Source organism: Papilio machaon, chromosome 3 (genome assembly GCF_912999745.1).
Source record: "Papilio machaon chromosome 3, ilPapMach1.1, whole genome shotgun sequence".
NCBI lineage: Eukaryota > Metazoa > Arthropoda > Insecta > Lepidoptera > Papilionidae > Papilio > Papilio machaon.
This window is the reverse complement of record NC_059988.1, coordinates 9,052,960-9,073,423: the sequence shown is the minus strand read 5'-3', so window position 1 is coordinate 9,073,423 and position 20,464 is coordinate 9,052,960. Positions and strand designations below refer to the sequence as shown.

General features: G+C 35.3%; 3 protein-coding genes across 4 annotated transcripts in view; 2 read left to right on the top strand and 1 right to left on the bottom strand.

The window, feature by feature from the left end:
- The window catches only part of LOC106711415 (neurogenic locus Notch protein), a 115,601-nt gene extending 103,299 nt beyond the window's left edge, over window positions 1-12,302 (bottom strand). For both annotated transcript variants that reach the window (XM_045686469.1, XM_045686470.1), the window contains exon 1: window positions 11,977-12,302. In XM_045686469.1, coding sequence (XP_045542425.1) covers window positions 11,977-12,088 — 112 coding nt within the window. In that variant the 5' untranslated portion in view covers window positions 12,089-12,302. The remainder of the gene's footprint in view (window positions 1-11,976) is intronic.
- Window positions 12,303-12,900: 598 nt separating this feature from the next.
- Window positions 12,901-16,853, top strand: LOC106711414 (plectin). Its single transcript, XM_045686584.1, has 12 exons — window positions 12,901-13,006; window positions 13,102-13,301; window positions 13,374-13,553; window positions 13,642-13,730; window positions 13,813-13,909; window positions 14,013-14,193; window positions 14,360-14,473; window positions 14,910-15,087; window positions 15,179-15,323; window positions 15,427-15,585; window positions 15,762-15,885; window positions 16,738-16,853. Exons 1-12 carry the CDS (start codon window positions 12,901-12,903, stop codon window positions 16,851-16,853), a joined length of 1,689 nt encoding a protein of 562 aa, XP_045542540.1.
- A 436-nt stretch (window positions 16,854-17,289) lies between these two features.
- On the top strand, window positions 17,290-19,689 carry LOC106711480. Its single transcript, XM_014503799.2, has 3 exons — window positions 17,290-17,441; window positions 18,301-18,476; window positions 18,688-19,689. Exons 1-3 carry the CDS (start codon window positions 17,327-17,329, stop codon window positions 19,687-19,689), a joined length of 1,293 nt encoding a protein of 430 aa, XP_014359285.2. The 5' UTR covers window positions 17,290-17,326.
- The last annotated feature ends 775 nt before the right edge of the window (window positions 19,690-20,464 follow it).

Below are 20,464 nucleotides of genomic sequence, written 5' to 3'. Positions count from 1 at the left end.
AAATTTGAAAGAGATAGTAATAAAATCATTGTTAGTCTGTTACCAACATAGTAAGAAAAGATAATAGTAATAATCAAAATGTAATGTTCCATTGCGGGCCACGTTTGCTTACAGGGTTGTTATTTGCGTCGATGCAGTGCATTGTCTACTGAGACGTCCTAATTCCTGGGTGCATAAAATGCACCTTGCCTGCTCAACGGCAACCGCTCATTACAAAGCAAAGAGTACTTAGTCCGGTTTACGCTTGTAATGTTTAGGTTAAATATTATTTGAGGTAACAGTATGTTCTTTTTTACAATCCTTTAACTACACAAATAACAGGTTAAAAAATAAAATAACAGATTCGATCGAATTCGATGACGACCATAAATTCAGCTTGCGACAGTTACCTAAATTGTTGACTAATTTTTAAGTGCCATTTTAATCAAGTGCGCTCTTGTCACCTTCCTGGTTTGTTGGCGTCCGGAAAACGGCACTCGATTCCGGCGCAGTGTTGTCTCTCGGTCTCACCACTTCCTCCCATTCACTGCCCACCTCGTAAACAACACCCGTCGTAAAACTATACTTGAACACTATTGTCTATTGTATTCTTTACCTGACTTAGGCACTTGGCGTTTGAGCACCCAGCACCCATTTTGTTTTAACGATGTGGGTTTCAAAAAAGTTGAGATATATCTTATATGATAGATAATAAATAACACGTGGTGAAGAACAAGCCGATATTCTAAACTCAATTAAATAGGAAACAAAAGTTCTTTTAATCGATAAAAATGCAATGACATCAATTATGGCATTAACATAAATTTTATCAGATTTTGATAAAATAAGACAATTGAATAGTTTCAACATTGTTTGCTGTCAATAGATAGTTAAGCAAACATTTTGCATTACGTCGTAGGAGCCGGAATAGAGCGACTGATACAAAAACTGAACTTTAGCCAATGACAGCGATACACTACAATCGTTCGAGGTCGTTAATGTAAACATGGCGGGCGAAATATTGCAACTTTCTGCTTATATAAAACAAATGGTATTCAAAATTAAGCTCTAACAATGATACTGTAACATACAAAATCAATTATACTATCAAAGATACAAGCAAATTCACGATAATTACAAAATCGTTGGACAATTAAGTTTAATTTATCTCAAATTGCATAGATTTTAAAAAAAACAAAAGCGATAATGAATTGACATGTTAGCGAGCATAGTTGACATGATGTCATAATTATCAGCATTAGTGCGGGTTCACACGGCCCGATAGGAGCTTCCGAGCAACCAACTTGTGGAGACGTGAACCCTATCGCCACATCCGCCGGACATCGGCCACTTGCCAGATAGGCTTTTGGATAATACTCACCGCAAACGATATGATATAACGACAAACGAATTATCACACATTGTTTGGTTACTAAATGCAGTCAAGGTCATGCATGGTATACAACTGTGTACTCTATAAAAAAATATTTCACCTTCATTTGCAAATCAGTTGGATTTTTTTTAATGTGGTGTTTTTATTGAGATTATGTCGCGACAGCAGTAGATTTTTTTTAACCAAAATCTTTGAAATTAATGTATGTCACAAAACACAGGCCTTAAATAAAAACGATAAAATCTTGACATTTAACTGTACTATATAACACAATTTTACACATAAAGTTTTCGATAATGGCATCTGTTAATTAATCTGTCCACTTACCTATGCAGTGATACAGTAATTTGCACGTCTTAGCCGTAACAACCTTCCGTATGATCTTAATAGGATTACAAAATAATTAGCGGCTATTGGAGCGTGATGTCTAGCCTGAGATTATCAGAGTGACATGTGCATTTACATACCAGGTATTACCGCACTCAGATACATTAAGTGATCTCCCTCAATGACCAATTAACTGTATATAAGGAATCTGTACTAAGGGTTTGAGTCATGTGTCTGTTAAGAGATAAAAGGCTCCGTAAAATTCCTTCCTTGATATTACGTAGGCAATATACAATGACGTAATTGGACATTTCAATGAACTAACTCTAGTACAAACGAATGTTAATTTTTTTATGTTACAACATGGCAAACGAGCAAACGGTCACCTGCTTCATCGAAATAGTGAAGCGACTGCTGCCCATAAAATTACGTGCTAACTACATGCTTAATATTGCATAGGGACTTCCTACAATTTCTTTTTTTTATTTTCGTTTATTTAAACATTTAGATTAACTTCTTAAAATATAATTCCATCAGTAAAATAAAACATCGAAAAATTTTTTGTAATAGAATAAATCCGTTAAAATAATCAAGATATTTAAATGCATTAAAAATTGTATTTAATCTGTCAAAATTACGTGTCATTAAAACATAATTTCTTATCGACGTGACATTTAATTTACTAATTTTCCGCTATCAGGAATGCTAATGGTAGAATTAATAATTAAAGATCTTTAAAAGTCTGTAGACATGTCATCAAAAATATTAATTTACTTTGGTGCAGTCTAAAATAATTTTTATTTCTGTCATTTTGCAAACTATATATAGCCTGCTCCTAACTATAGAGTACTTATTAAGTTTTTTTTAATTCCGCGCGGACGGTTTCTTACGACAGCCAGATTTAATAAAAAACAATTTTACACACACATGTTGAATACACCTACAAGATATGATGTCACAGAAGCTAATACGTAAAAATTTTAAACAATTTAAAAATCGATTTTTATCGTATACGGTTAATAATCGATTCTTTATTAATATTAAATCGTTAATCGGCACCGTTACTAGTTGTACTGTATAGAACAATAGCTAGTAATCCATCTCAGACAATACCCAGACGATTGTTATCACCAAGAACTTTTTAATTCACAGACATGTAATTTGTTTTGGCTACACCAGAAAGAGTTACAAGTTGATTTTAATAGCCGGCGAGTATTTTACTCCTGTTAGTAGTGTTTTTAAAATTCAATAGGGTTGGATAAAGAACAGGTTACGAAATAATCAAGAACACACCGCATTGTTACAGAAAAAATGAGTTGCGATTTCTCGGCGGCCATTTTATGGTGACAACAAGGATGGCGGGAAGAAAAGAGACAAAATATTAATACACACATCAAAAAAGTCTAAGCAACACATACTATTTCAAGTTATTAATCAATTATTTTATCATTTTTTACCAAGTAGGTAATACTTATGTAAACTTTTTTGATCTATAGGACATACTGGCTGGTTGTGAAAAAAAATCGAGTATCATTTGTTTTTTTTTCACAAATTCAAAAGCGAATGCATTTGTTCGAATTTTACAGCGTTTTCTTTGTTTATTAAAATTTAGTATTCGGTATCAATTTTAAGATTCAAACAATAATTAAGAAAAGTTTTGAACAAATTTGAATTTTGAGACATTTTTTATGTTATGGAGCGACGTCATTTGAACGCAGATGAAATGCAGAGAGCTGTAGGGATGTTGCAAGCGGGAAGAACTCAATCTTAGGTATCTCGGTATTTTAGTATCAACAGAAGCGTTATTTGCCGTGTTCATCAGTGTTAAACTAACACGGGAGATCCTGCTGAGCAGCACCCAGGTCGAGGAAGGTGTACAACAACACGGCAAGATCGATACATACAACTGACTGAAAGACGCCAGCCGATGTTAACCGCCCGAGAGAAAGGTTTGAGGCTACAAAATTCAAGTAGTGTTGTTGTTAGCTGCCAAACTGTGTGAAATCGATTGCATGAGTATGGCCTACGAGCACGACGGCCAATTAGGTGCCCACCGATACGTCACGGGAATCGCGCTCGTCGAAATGAATGGTTTAGGCAACACATTATATGGACCCGGAAACAATGGGATAAAATTTTATTTTGCGATGAGTCTCGATTTGGGTTCTAGCCTGATACTAGAAGGGTAAGAGTGTTCCGTTGTCCTGGAAATACTGAAAGACTGAGGTGGCTTCAGGAAGTGCATCCATACAACGACTTAACAATTATGGTATGGGCGGGTATTATGAAGAACAGACGAACAGAGCTCGTTTTTGTAAATGGTAACATGAACGCTGTAAATTACGTTGAGGATGTTCTAAGACCTTATGTCCGTCCATTCGCACAAGCGCTTGGCTTCGATTTCACCTTGATGCATGACAATGCGCGTTTGCATACAGCATTGCACACACGGGAGTACTTGGCAAGGGAAAACTTCCTGGTATTGCCTTGGCCTGCACAATCGCCAGACCTCAACCCCATCGAGCATGCACGGGACATGCTCCAGAGACGTGTTTTAAATGACTTGGATGGAGTGACAACAACCCAACAACTGATGGACTTACTAAAATTTCATTGGGAGCAATTACCGTAGGATCACATTAACAGTCTCATCGATTCTATGAATAATCGGTGCCAGCAAGTTCTCCATAACAGAGGAGACCACACTTTGTCTTAATTTATGCAATTTTTGTACAACCATTTAATTTTACTTTAAGTTTAGTTGATTAGGCACCTTACTTTGTACTACGTACAAACATTCCTTACTCGTAATTATTGGTTATTAAGATTATTAAAAATTAAATAAAAAAAAGCAATTGTTGTTTAATATTAAAAAAGCATTAATAAATAATAAAAGTACGAAAATACTAAGGATTTAATGCGAAAACACATTGTAAAATTGAAATTTATATGTGTTGCTTAGACTTTTTTGATGTGTATATCTAGAACTTAATACATTTCTTGAACACATATCCAAATTAGAATTCGATCATAACCAAAATAGACAACTCTTTAGATTCTTATCGATTTAGTTCTATAAAAAAATTAGATCTAAATTTTTGAAACTGGTATATGTAGTATATTCACCGCTACTAATTTGTAGCGACTGATGCACGAAGCTATCGTATAACAGACGTTTAGCTAATAACAAGCGAAACTGAGATAGTTGATGTTATGCAATCGCAATCTTATACTCGTAATATGGTCCTACGAAATTCATCAAACAGTCGTGGTGAAATATCTCCGATTTATCTATGATTTTGTAACTAGCTGTCGCCCGCGACAACGTCCGCGCAGAATAAAAAAAAAAGAAGCCTATGTGTTCTTCCAGACTATATTTAGAGACTAGACTAGAGAATAACTTTAAACTTGGCATGTCAAATTTTTTAAAGAATCAAAAAAAATGAAACATGTACAGAACAAAATTTTATAGCATTCTACAGCAATTTACAAAATAATATTTAAAAAAAAACTACGAGTACAAAGACGTGTAGCAAGACTAAAATCGTTATAATATCCAAAACAAATTATTATTGTCTACGATTGCAAAGTTCGCGAGAGGTTTCATGTTTCGTAATATATGAAAGTAAAGTTACGAATGTTACAAAATTATAACTAAAAAAAATCTGGAAATGTGTAAGTACACATAGGGTTGCCAGGTCGCCAAACCTACTAACCGGACAGACCAGCCTGTTTGGCCGGACATTTGGGTAAAAAGGTCACACACCCTATATTATTTAGAATTTTGTCTCAGTATTAATAGGTACACTCTCGTTTGGGAAATGTAAAAAGCCTAACAAAAGCCGGACAATTCGACACCGTTTATTTTGGCCGGACACGCAATCAAAAAGCCTACCTATGTCCGACTTTATCCGGACGCCTGGCAAAGCTAGTTATACAGCTTTATTGAAAGTTTTAGAACAAGACTTTACTTTTTATCATTAAATATTCTTACTAGATTCGATTATTATTATGTTACTAATCTTACTAATATTATAAATACGAATGTTTAGATGGATGGATGTGATGATGGATGGATGATTGTTTGAAGATATCTTCAGAACGGCTGGACGGATTTCGATGAAATTTGGCATAGATGTAGATCATAGTCTGGGAGAATACATAGGCTATTTTTCTTTTTTTGTAATGCCCGGACGGACAGGTAGTTATATATTACACTTTCACAAGAAAAAAGTTCACACACTAAACAATACGAACATTAATTTAAAGTAGGGCAGTCATTTGTAATATTTATTGGTATATTCTAAAAACGTATAAATAGTTATCGTAGTAATTTTATATCAATTACGATTCTAAATGATTCTTGATCAACATCAAAGAAAATTCGACGATACCGACATATCAATTTGAAATTACAACCTTACAGCAATTGTCTTAGAGTTCAGATTTAACTAGCATTTTGAAGTAACCTTAAAATTAGTAAACTTCACTTCCTTAGATATTTGATACGTGGGAACCGAACCCCGAACCCTTCAGTTCAAAAGCACCATAAACAGTTCGAGTGCTGCTTAATGGCGATCTATTTGCGTATTGAATTTCATTAATAGTGAAGTGAAACTGGACTACGGACTGACAATGGAGCCTTGAAGTGAACGGATTTCATACAAATGCCCAGCATTATAAATATCCATGTTGTTTGTAGGTTAAATCCGGAATGTTACAATGACAGTTCCGAATTCGGCGGGAAAATAAATCCGACATGATTTAAAAACCTTGGTGTTGCCATCTTCTATTTTAGAGTTATCATCATATTTTTCAAAAGCAATTATGTTGATTTTTCTTGGTTACAGTAATAAGTAAGACTTAATATAAATAAGACCCAGCATTAACTTTTCTATGACAACTTTAGAAGGTAATATAAATATTTTAAGTGGTTTGTATACATTTAAATGTAATGTTATAGGATAGCACGATTTGATAACATTTCCATATAACGAATGGACATCTCTGAGTACGACCTAAGGCGATGTTTGGTCTTCGTGACGGCGGCGCAGGCGCAGGCTTATTATTAAAGCAAACGACGGACGGACGGACCGATAACCACTTGTGCATATGACGATACTATGTAAACACACTCGCTTGTGTATAAAATTACAACTATCACGCGAACTTCGACCTTAACTAGTTATAAACAAGGGTTAAAGTTCATCCACGTAATATAGCAGGTACAGGTTATAACAAAGATTTAATATAACACCCGGTTCTAAGTGACTCCTTTTTTTATACAACATTTAGAAACTATCATGAGGGTTGCGTTTGGAGAAGTGTCAGCTAAGCAGGATACGAAATGAAGTTGAAAAATAAAAACACAAATTAAGTTCAGGCACGAGATGTAGAGTTGAAAGTAAACGAACAGATGAACAAATATTCCAATAAAGTTGAAATGTAGATAATTCTATGAGCCAGTGGTATAAATTATTTGTAACAATATTTGCTAGCAAATTGGCTGATAAACTTGGCGATTTTATAAACAACTAGCTGTCGCCCGCGACTACGTTCGCACAGAATTAATTAGTAGCCTAAGTGTTTTTACTTACTATGTTCTACATTTGTACCAAATTTTATTGAGATACGTTGCGTCCTTCCGGAGTTACCTTTAAACAAACATCGATCCATCTAAACATTCGCATTTATAATCTTATTAAGGTTATAAAAAGATAGAACTTTGCTCCGAATTAATGTAGAATTATTCGAAGTCTATTTGAATGAAAATTTCGTTATCTTTATAGAATGTTTTAATATAAACATTAAATTAGACAAACAAATGTATTATCCCGCGCCAAAACAACTATCTCATTATTATTTCTGTAAATTCAAGTTATATTTATATATCGTCGATTATATTTTGGTAATAAACCTACAGTTGTATAAGTTTGTCAAACATTGGCACAAACATAGTCAAACACAGAAAACATGGCGATACAAGTGTGAGTTGAGGCGAGCATTTCACAGCGCGTTATCTACGAGGCGATGTTTGCGCACAAACACGGTCCAACAGGATCGGCGAAGAACAAACACGAGCCCTGGACCCCACGGATGCGGGACTGGTTTTTCAGATAAACCTTTATTAACAGACCCGCTCGAGTCAGCGAAATACAACTATTCTAAACTAACATAGTTTCTAACCAAACAAATAACAAAATTTCTTTACACATTAACTTTTTTAGTGGATTGTAGTCGTTTTATTAATAATCTTTGCTCAGTTAATTAGAATCAATTATGAAGTAACACAATATTCGTACAACAAAACTAGTGAACACAAACAATAGGTAACTTTCGCATGAGAAACTATCAATTCCCAGGGCATAGAGCGCGAATAACGCAATAAAAAATACTGCATGTCTCAACGTATCGGCTTGTAAAAAACCTCCAAACAATAATTTTACATAATGTTCCCGCATGTCTATGGTTCCCTGTATGGTGCGGGGACACAAAACATTAGATTGTAGCGTCTTACATGAAGGACTTACGCTATTTTTAATATTTATCGCCACAAAGTACAACAATCTTCTGCAAATTTCCTGACATTTGTTTATTTACACACTTTGTTTGTAAACACAACTTTTTTAACATTTAATTGTTACTTATCAAAGGCAATTGCATTATTTTAAACAGACAGAAACATCAAAGAAGCCGATTATTTGGCTTAAGGAAGAAAGAAATTACCAAACTTTTGGAACGAAATTTAATAAAAATAAAAAAAATATATGAAATACTAGCTATCGCCCTCGACTCCGTTCGGGCTGAATAGTATATGTATACCGAGATCCGTTAAGCCGTTCTGGAGATACCTTCTAACATACATCCATCAATCTAAACTGTCGCAGTTATAATATTAGTAAGACAAAAACCTAATCAATAACAAATAACATAAATTCAAACTTAATTTTTTGTCTAATAATTGTCAAATTATCAAAATTATTTTAATTGTTGTAAAATAGAAGTGTATTCTAGAAATTAATTCACAGATAATCTCGCATTTGAATAATATACTACTACAGATTATGCGGTAATTTATGGTTATGCAAAAATACACGAATTAGCAAACCAAATGAAAAAAAAACAAGTGACAGATAGAGGGATGTCAATAAAAATATTATCAGGACACGTGGCGTTTGTAAAAATTCGTTTATAAAAAATATTCTACACTCTTCTTTAATACTACGACTTTAATAATAACCTTTTGAATGGTTGATTTGTAGGTATTTATAAGTTGTTATAAGAGTTGGTATAATTCTATTCAATAAATTCAATCTCTATACAAGTGTTTTAAAAGCCTTGACAAAACAAAATATACGCGAGCCTAAACAGTTTGTCTACTTGAACTAAAATGATCACCAAAATCAAGCGTCTCGTAGTGGCCAAATACGCAAAGGTCTGCCTCGTAACCGGTGTAGTAAAGTAAAAAAGGCGGTCTTTACGAGTAACGAACGACTAAAAAGGCTAACTGCCAAACCAAATCGTTACTATACGTTTTAGACGACAATTCTGCGGTCTTGCCTGCGTGTGGTCTGAATTCACTTGCCCATATAAGGAGCTCATTGAAGTGTAAACGTAACTTTGTAATTAAAACTTCAGATACATGAAATACAACATTAAATATAAGTATTAGACGATAAATTGATATGTTACTAGGTACGGAATTACTTTTTAATCTAGAAAAAAAAAACATGTAACAAGATGGCGTCACCTTTGGCGCCAAATATATCGCAAGATTATTAGTTGTTTAACAAATTAATTTTTTGTCAAGCCAACTTTAAAAATTGTATTTATTTTTTATTTTATGTAATAAATTTAACAATAAAAGCATAAGAAGTCAATCTATATATATAAAAGAAAGTTGTGTTAGTTACACTATTTATAACTCAAGAACGGCTGAATCGATTTGACTGAAAATTGATGGGGAGGTAGCTTAGAACCAGGAAACGGACATAGGATAATTTTTACCCCGTTTTCTATTTTTCATTCCGCGCGGACGAAGTCGCGGGTAAAAGCTAGTTTACAATATAATGTAAGTTTTAAATAATATTGAATTGCTTGATGCAAGTCACGCGACACCCAAAAACTGTGGTCAATCGACCAGAGAAAAACTTGTTAGTGTTAAAATTCATGCGCCGGTAGATGGGGGCTACTCAAATATTCAATGTTTCTCAGACACGGGTTGCTACAAATAAATAAATAAGTTTCGCGGAACGATTTCTCGAAGCGAACGCACGATTGGCTCCAAACATAACTGAGTTATTGATGCGGACGTCTTTATGCAGCATGCAAATACACGCTTGGAATAAGGTCGAAAATTAACGCAACGAGTTTATCAGAGCGGAAAACGCGAAAGCTAAGGGAGATGTCACACTAGGCTGATAAGCGGCGCTCTCGGCAAACCACGGATCAAGATAAAATAAACGCATCAAAACTGCAAGTTATTAAGCGATGTCTCAAATTGTACTCGCATGTTATAGCCAGAAATAACCTTTATAACAGTTAGTTAATTTGACGTTCGCTAATTAAAGACAACTAATTAAATTACCATCCCACTTAAAATCGAACATCACCAAGAAACTATCACCGTAAGTTATTTCAACGAAATGGATAGGAAATAAACGTCCTCGACTGTATTGTGTGACATAAACCTTAATATTAAGTGAGAAATTGGTGGTTCTTAGTTGAGATTTATATGACATGCAGTGTGCCGACTGGCCATCTGACTCAGACGCGACTCCAATTGGCCAGCGACAGACAATTGCTCTTTAATTGCAATTGTTTAAAAAAATAACGCTCCGTCATGCGAATAGAACATGGCGATATTTAATAAAAAGGAAAAATTATTTAATTGAAACTGATAAATTAATTGCTCTAAAACTGACATGGGTAATAATTATAAGCTTTTAGTTACTTAGAAAACAAATACTGAACAACGCCATTTTGAAAAAAAAAATGTATACAAGATAAAACCCAACCCGAATAACATGTGAATACAAACAGCTTAATCTTGTGTCCTACTTGATATGAATTCTTAATAGAAACTTTCCCTCCAAAAGTAGAAAAAAAACACGATTTTATATTAAATAGTCCCTTTCTTTGACGTAGTAACATTGTGAAGCTTAATCAATATTCGTTATGTTGGTTCTTGGTGTGCAGTACAGAAATCGTGTGCTAACGAAACGCATACTAAGATTGTCTACGTAGCTACGATTGTTTAGTATTCAACTAGTCAAGCTTAGACGAACGCGTCGTGCGAGCTATGTACAGAATTAAACTGTTGTTTTTTATCTCCAAGATCTCTAGTATGTCCAATGTCCTTGCACGCGCGTCAACGGAATATGAAAATGGACCCTTTACAAATAGTTAATGCATGTTGCATAAACTTACCTTTCAATTGTATATAATTATTACATATAAACTTTCTCAATAGAAGTAAGATTATTGTTTAATGATTTTTGTATAAACTTAACACATTTAATGCCACCGATTCATACAAAAATATGATAGTGGAATAGAACGTGTAAATGTATTTTTTATCTACATAGACACAGATTTAGAACAGATTCAACGTAATTAATGATTATATTTAACTAGGCATTTTAGCATTATTGTTTCTTAAATAGGTATTGTCAATTTTAAGCTCCCGTCGGTAGGTAACAATTGGTTTTTTATTACAAATAACAAGCTAGTTAATTCTTTCTTTGCAAGTTTGTAATGCTCAAAATTTTAAAATACCTTCGTTTTGTTAATCGGATAATTAAACGTCGGAAATGAATGGATAAAAGACAATGGACTGTTTACAATAACAATAAAGCTTAATATTAATTTTTCTCATATAAATTATGCCTTTAGGTATTTCAAGTTAATTCATTAAGAACTAAGTCGTATCCGTGTAAAAGAAAAAAACCTCTTCAAGTACCGTTGAATCAGATACTATAAGATTCAAATTACACATTACAAGAAGTCTGCGTCATCAGAAGCGGCACAATTAAAGTACTTGCATTAAAAAGTACGATACGTTGACTTCACTCCAGTTTTTAAAACAACTAGTTTCACAAGTACCTTATAAACTGTGAGAACCAAGGTATTACCCGACCGCTTACCGCGCGCGAGAACCTGCTCAAAGCTCCCTATCTAAGGTGGGCTCTCACCCGCGGCCGCGTTGCTCCGCAGTGCTTTCATAAGCTCAGCCTCTTTTCAATATCAGATAGACATCCATTACAACTACCACTTACCTTCGACTCCTTGGATTTTGGCCGCCAGACTCGACAGCAGCACACCTATAGACAGCAACTTAATCCCATAATCCGGTGTAAAGTTTCTCGACCACATTATGAAGCACAACATTCACACATGGATCACACACATTTGTTTTACTCCTTCTGTCGTTAAATCACTTAATAATCAACACTCACGGAACTAAATGTAAGAACTGACACTTCATTTTGTTTATAAATTGTTGTTACGTTGAAAACATTGCATGTTTGATCATTTTAGCGGTAAAACAAAGTTTGAATTTACACCAAGCCCGGTAGTAACATGCGCAACCGCGTCCTGCGCGCATCTGGCTGCTTTGTTCGTAAATACACGCGTACGGTAAATCAAAATGGCGGCGCGCGCGCCTGTGTGCGTGTGCGCAGCTTGTAAGTAATGATTTGGCATTTGTTTTAAGTTTTCCAAAGCTTTTAACTTATAGCTTTAACCATTTTAAAACAGTTTACTAGTAATTTGTGTGATAAAACAGACAGATCTTTCCTATTGACCCGTGAGAACGCTTTTACGCACACATACAAAAGTACGCGAAGGAATGTCGATTCAACGGAGAAATCAAGCAATTCAACGCCGAGCAGCGCCCATAACCAATGGAGAGCTTTCGAACTTTGTAGTTTGTCGCTTGACCAACAGATGGCGTAGAAGTAACTTAAGTGAAACATGCAAAGGGTGAATTTTTAAGAGGGTGACATTTTATCTATTTATATTTACTATTATTACATTTTAGAAATAAACTATCGTTAAATATTTAAATGAAATTATACACGTAAAGATATAGCTTTAGCAGTGTTAATACATACGTAATCTGGGTAATTGTTTGATCAATATTTTGAATCTACAGGGTTGATATGATTGTTACATTTGTAAACTAATATAAAAACAAAAGAATGGCTTCTTGTTATCAGAAACATCCATTCGAAATAGAAACAGCCGATCGTCTAACTACAATCAACACAAAAATATTTGAGATAAAAAAGAAAATACAACTTTCAGGCAAGTACATAAATTAGAAAGTCTTAAAGTTATTTTTCGGTAGTCTATCGAATACCTTAAAATTTAATTATATACCTGTATATGACAATTTGCAGAAGGTCAAAGGAAATCCTATTACGAAGAGAATGAAGCGGAAAAGAAACAAAACATTGATCTAATTGACACATTGAAGAAGGAAATAAAGCTAAGAACAGAAGAGCTGGTGCAAGCTCGTGCGGTGATCGGAGACGAGGAGGCTCAAGTAAAGAAGTATCTTAACGCCATCTATCCTATTAATAATAAAACTGCTGATCAGGTACTGCGATAATTATTACGGGCTACATTTAAAACATGAACTCCAAACATTATAACATGTCTTTATTCGTAGATTATACACAATGTAGATTTAAAAGTGATCGAACAGAGAAAGATGTTGGATCTTTTAAAATACGAGAAACGAAGCAAAAAGAACAAACTCAAAGATCTGGAAAAAGAATACGAAATACTACTGATCGAGAGTACCAAAAGTGATATTGTGAAATCTAAATTAACTACGAAAGCTAAAAAGGTATTTAACTACTTATATAGCCGTGCGTTTACACCGATGAAACATTTACATAAATTTATGTATTTATTTTGTTTCAAATATTTTACAGCACGTTTCACATTTAGAAAATGAAATACACAAGGTACTTGTGCAATGGACGGAAGCTGAATTGGTTAAGAAGAAGTATTCCTCTATCAGGTAATACAAAGACAAAGCAATACGAATTTTATGTTATTATTATTTTACTTCAAACTATTATAATACCATTTTTGTCTTACAGACAAGCTCTCATTGAAGACTCAGTTAAGTTTGAAAGCTCCCTCGGCCATATAGAAGAACTTTTGAAGAAACAACAGGAAGAAATTAATAAGATCGAAGTAATAAGATATTAGTCGACTTTGTCCACAACACAATTTATAACATTTCTAGTCTGTTTATTAATTGACAAGGTTCAAATTACCTCAATCGAATACGTTTTAGTGCGTGCGCGCAGAGGCGGCAGAGACGCGCGTTCGCGCAGCAGCCGCAGCCGCAGAGGAAGCAGCGCGCGCGCACGCCGCGGAGCACGGTCGTGCTGCAGAACGCGCTTACTTCGCACACCGATTCCAAGAACGGCGACAGGAACTGGAGAAATTAGAAAAGAGAATATTCCCCCCTCCTGGTAAGTTTAACAAGTTTTATTAAAAAGATGGCTATCGAACCTCAACTTGGTTGTAAAGATCCTAGCAGTAATGGAACTGTAGAGACTTAAATCGATCACACTGATGCAGCAAAGTTCGCTGTTGAGGGACATGTTGTAGTCTCTGTTGGTAATGTGCTTGTTGCAGTGCGACCAGTTATTAATGAGGAAACGAACGGTTCTGTGGAGGCCGACGTGGAAGAGGAGGCGTCCGCCGCCGCGCAGATGGAAGAAATATTTCAAGGCTTAATGAAACTTACAGGTAAGATTCACAAACACGCGATCACCAACAGCATCCATAAGTACATATATTTTAGAGAAAGGTCTGCGAACATTATTCACGAGATCGATCATCTCGAGTAAATGGACGAACAGAAGAACTCTTACTTCGGGGAATAATATGAAATGAATGATACCTCATTCGTTTTAAATCGATTTAGTCATTTAGGTTACTGGTCATTAGACGTGTGTATATCGGCTCTGAACCAGTTCAAAGGTTTAGTACACATAGACTTGAACCATTGAGCTGAGGCTCAACAACTAAGTTGGCAACTCGAGGCTCATCGCGATGAATTATAACGTCTGAGCAATCCGGTTCACTGTACTACTGCACATAAGGTAACCTTAAGCTGATCTGCAGATCATCAATTTTAGTTAAGCTACCCATGACCACTGGTCACTCTCGGTTGTGTTACCAGGAGTGTCAGAGCCGGAGGAGGTGCTGGTGCGGTTCCGTGCGCAGCGCGAGACGTGCCGGCGGCTGGGCTGGCTGCAGCGCGGCGCGGAAGATGAGAAGCTGCGTCTGGAGCAGGCGCACGCTGCACTGCTCGCTGAACTAGAGGGCTTCAAATTCGCCTCCGTCAAAGATAAAGACGAGTAAGATAGACTCAGTTCCCACGAATTTTTTAGTGTTGCGCTAGTTAATCTTCTTGTAGGTACTTGTTGATTTTAATTAATTTCTTTCCAGAGGTCAAGACCTAATTAACGAACTTAAAAGTGAAATTGAAAAAGAACAGCAAATTTATTGTGAGGTACAAAAGAAGATGAAAGAAGTTGACTCATTCCTGTTGGAGATAAAAAGAATATTATATGATCTGTGCAAACTTCTTGACGTAAGTCATTTATTTTATATTCTATGATAATTTCTATACAAATGTGACAGTTATTGGTTTAAGTGTAATTTAATTTAGAACAGTATACACTTCTTCGTCTTAGGTAATTCCTGAGCCTAGTATACCGGAATGGACAGCTGAAGCAAGAGATATTCAAGACATAATGGCTGTACTTACAGCACGCTTTGAGAAAGCGCGCGCCCGCGCTGAACTTGTTAAAGAAAAACGAATAGATTCTACAGCGATTGTAGTGCCATCTAACGTAAGATTTAGCACATCAATCATTTCATCAACAGTTTAATAAAGCTTAGTTTACTTTTAACATATTTTTTAAGAATTATTGTTGTAATGTAAATATAATTAATGCAAACTTATTTCAAATCGATTTTATACTTCTTTTTTATGTGTTGAAGTTTTACTACATGTATTTTTTGTCAGACGACCAGTGCAGCGCCATCTGTTGCCGGGTTGAGCGCGTACAGTCACAGTACGCCAAAGGAATCAGAGAAAGCGATACCAACTTACAAGGAACTTTTACAAAGGGAACCTGTTAAAGCTCCTGGTAAATATTATATTATTTAGCGAAGAAAAATGTATAGAAATATCTTAAAATCTTTTACAAACTTTTGCATTTAAATTTCCCCGAATTAAAAAAATAAGGTTTGAGGCCGGAATTATTGACTTTAAGTTGATATTATTTCTATAAGTTAGTAAGCATTTATTAGAATGTAAATGTTTATTCATTTACATTTTAATCTTCCTAAATTCCTAAATGTTTAGTAGATGGATGGATGTTTGAAGTTATCTCCGTAACGACTCAACGGATCTTAATGAAATTTAGTATAGATGTAGAACATAGATTTTTCTAATTCCGCGCGGACGTAGTCGCACGCAACCACTAGTATTTAAACAAGATTAAATTTACTTAATATTGTGATTTAGTATCTTATTTCAAAATTGATTAAAATGAAATCAAGTTGTCACATAAAAAACATATTTTATATATCTTGAGCTAAGGTTGTTATCAAGGTCATAGTATCAGTTACTTGACTCGTGCCAAACGACTTCTGTAATAAAATTAAATCAGCATTTTGTCTCCTTTTATGTATATTATTGTAAATTTAGGCTACCTACACTTCAATGGAATATAATATTTTTCAAAAATTTCCATAACATGTTACTTACATTTTTACGGTATATAATTACAGATGTTTTTTTTAAATACGAAGGTGTTTTAAAAATAAGTAGACGTTCCCTGAATTAATCTGATAACTCTGATTAATAATCTTTTTACCTTACATTACGAGATTTCTAAGATTTTTAGACCTTCCAGTTGTGGCAATTTAAGACCTAACATAGGATCAAAAGGCTTTCTATTTCATAAACAATGTTTGAACTTTGTCTTACCTTTTAGTATCTGATGAAGAAGAGGATATTCCATCTCGCTGCTACCTGAAGAGACAAGCACAACTAATTGTGGACACTAAATGCAGGAGGAAAGGGTTCCGACCGCCGTATCCCAGGAAATAAAATTATTTAAACCATATTTACACATTAAATGATTGATCATCATCTCCTTGACCTTGTCCCACTTACGTAAGGTCGGTGCATCAGGTTTCCGTCCTCCAAATCAATCTGTCTACCGTCATCTCCATTGTCACCCCCTTCTTGATCATGTCATCTTTCACGCAATCCATCCATCTCTTCTTAGGCCTACCTCTACTGGTGTACCTCCACACTCATACTTAACGTTCTCTAAATGTTCGTCAAATGCCTGATATATAAAAAATAAAAGTAAAAGAAGAAATTAGGTGTTTTGATTTTATTATCTACATAATTTTATTATCTATTTAAATAGTATACGATTTTCAGTAAAAAAAATTATTTAAAAAAGCCAAAGGGACTTCACTGACGCAATCGTGACACCTGTCAAAAGTTTTATAATTTTTTACATTTGTTTGTTAACATTTAGTTTATTTAAATTTTAAATCAATATAAAGAGAATGTATTGTCCGCACAAAAACTCTTACCTCCAGCTCACATGCGCGGTGAATCCCCGCGTCATCAACGCGGCGGTGGACCGTGCTATGCAGGTGAAGAAGTACGATCCTCATACAGGTTTGATTTATTATTAAGCATTGGATGTTGCAGAAATAGCCCACGGTAAAGAAGCAATACTAAGACCACACAGAAAACAGGCGTCACGTGGAAGTACTTCCGCGTAGCGTCTGAACAGTGTATTTGCCGGAGACCAAATATTAGAGTTTGTCAGAAATAGGCTATATAGAAAATTTAAATATTTTTTCTTTATGCAAAGTAATACAGTCCTGTCCATTAAAGGAAAATAACACATCTGCAATCGTTCAACATTAGAAACCTAGTTACATTTTTTTTATAAGAGAAAGGGGCAAACGAGCAGCGGGAACACCAAGGTGTTCATCGACGCCCATGCACATCTGTAATACCAGAGGAATCGCAGATGCGTTGTCGGCCTTAGAGATGGTGATACGCTCGCTTCTTGAAGGACCCTGAGTCGTTTTTTTTTATATCATAAGGTGGCAAACGAGCAAACGGCCACCTGGATTCGCCGCAATACCGAGGCGACCATTGCCCATAGACATCCGCAAAAGTAGATGCGTTGCCTACCTTTAATCAATGGAGAAGGGAACGCACAGAAATAGGATATTTCTCTTTCCTATGCGTCCCCTCTTCCGCCAAGTCCACTTCCCCTTACCATCCTTTCCTAATAAGAAAAGGGTGGGAAGGGAAACAGGACTAAAATTAGGCCTCCGGTACCATATTCATCAGACGAAACGCGCAATTGCTTCCACTTCACGCCTGTCTTCTGTGTGGTCGTGGCACCGGTCGACCCGGCCAATTCGTGCACCCAACAAATATTGTTGTTGCGGGATCTACCACTGTAAAAAAGTCGTATCTTGGAACAATCGATTTTTTTCCTTATTAATCCATGTTTCAGAACTACCACCAGCACAACGCCTAGAATCAATGCAACCATCACTATTCGCGCCGCACGTCGACATCACGCGCGCCACGCTCGGCTTCGGCCGTACGGGGCTGCGTTTACTTGTTAGAGACTTGCACTCTCCAGACCCGTTAATTCAACTGCAGGCTATACACAGCGTGCTCGATCAGGTAATATGCTTTTATGTAGCAAACTGTTATAAAATACTTATACATATGTACATCATAGGTACAACAGATGCTCATGTAAGCATCCGCAAAACTTTAAGGGTTTTTAAAACTATTTTGGTAATCAACTCGACAATATTCTAAAGCTATTTCATCAGGCTCTAGATGACGTAACAATTTACTTTACACTATTGTATAAATTATTATATTTAAGGTACAAATATCGGAGAACGCAATGTTTTTGATCGACCAACACGTAGCGCATCGCCTCGTAGATTTGATGCTCGAAAGGAATCCTGTCATCGGGGAGAAGGTCTGCAACATCCTATCACATCTCGCCAACTACTACCAAGGCAGGACACATATCCTCACCAGACCTGTCATCATCAGTAACCTAATGTGGCTCCTTATGAGAGGAAGGAAGGAAGTTAGATACGCAGCAGGACATACTTTATGCACTTTATCTAGACATCTCTGTTGTTGCGAAGCTCTCATGAAAGAAAATGAAATCATCGAGAATCTTCTGAAGATGATACGAAACGATCATGTTGGCATTGTTCTTCTTTTATTAGAGACTTTGATGCATTTAACCGATTGGGATCCTGAACCACCATTGAAAGCGAACGCATTCCAAGTTATGTTGGCACTATTCAATCACGAGGATCCTAGGATAGTCGCATCTTCAATGGATTGTATGGCCAAATTATGCTGCCATAGTATCGGGAGAGAATTAGCTGATATATACGATATAACATTTGTACTCAAACCTTATTTGACTCGTACGATTAAAGTGAAGATAAGTGCGGTCGGTCTTATGCAATATACAACATTGACGACTAGATCAAAATGGCGTGCTAAAGAGATATGTTACGGTCTGACAAAGATCCTCGTATCATTATGTCAATATACGAATAGCCCTATCCTACAATTGCGAGCTATGCAAGTATTGATTAACTTGTGCGATTGTCCCGACATACGTTACTATATGAAGACGCATTGTGAGAGAAAGGTGAAGAAAATAACTATAGGTTGTATAGAACTATGGGACGGTACTGATGAATTAAGAACTTACGGCTTAGATACGAGAATCAGAAGTAAATCATTTGAAAAGATAACTGAACATTCTAATGTAGTTAACTTATACACTTACATTAGAAGAGTTAATGCCACAAAAGAGCAATTACTTCGATCAATTAATTGGAAGCCGTATGAATAAAAGTCTGATTTTTTAAATATTTTATTGAGAGAAATCTAAATTAATTGAGCTACATTTGGTATAATACGCATTTGTGCCTTAAACTGTTGGCAATTATAAGCTATATATCAGTCGTTTAAACATACATCGCATACACTGACATATAGATATAAAGTAACGTCGCTACGCAACATTTTAACTACCTACAATTTCTACTAAAATAACCATAAATGACAGGCATCATTATGAAATTAGACTTAATAATAAGAAATTTACTAGTCGCGTCTACGGGTACGCCTTAAAACCTCCGCAAGACATATGTGAGTTTTTTTTTAATATTTCATGATATCTAAGAGTATTATTTTTATAAGTTTATTATTAATTTAACTGCTAGTGTGGTATAGTCATTTATATGCGATATAAAATCGACGCCCCCATCGAATCCTGTAATGCACTCTTACCGGGTTTTTGCTTTTCCGTCGAATTCGGCATCTAAAGGTCTTATTACACGTTGTGAATATTTTTTATATTTTTCTTAATGTTAAACATTATTGAAACAGATTTTTTTTATTTCCGGTATTATCATTTTTCCTTAATAGTGTCCTATGCCCGGAATATATGAATGAAAATTAAATACAGTTTAGCTATAAAAATTAGCTTTGTTTTGGTATCTAAAAGATTCTTGTACAATAATTATTCATGAAATTATTAAAGAAATACGGTTTTTTGCTTCTCCTGAAAAATTTGATTTTTCCTATTACGTGGTTATTCAGTGGGGGCGTCGAAATATAGGAAT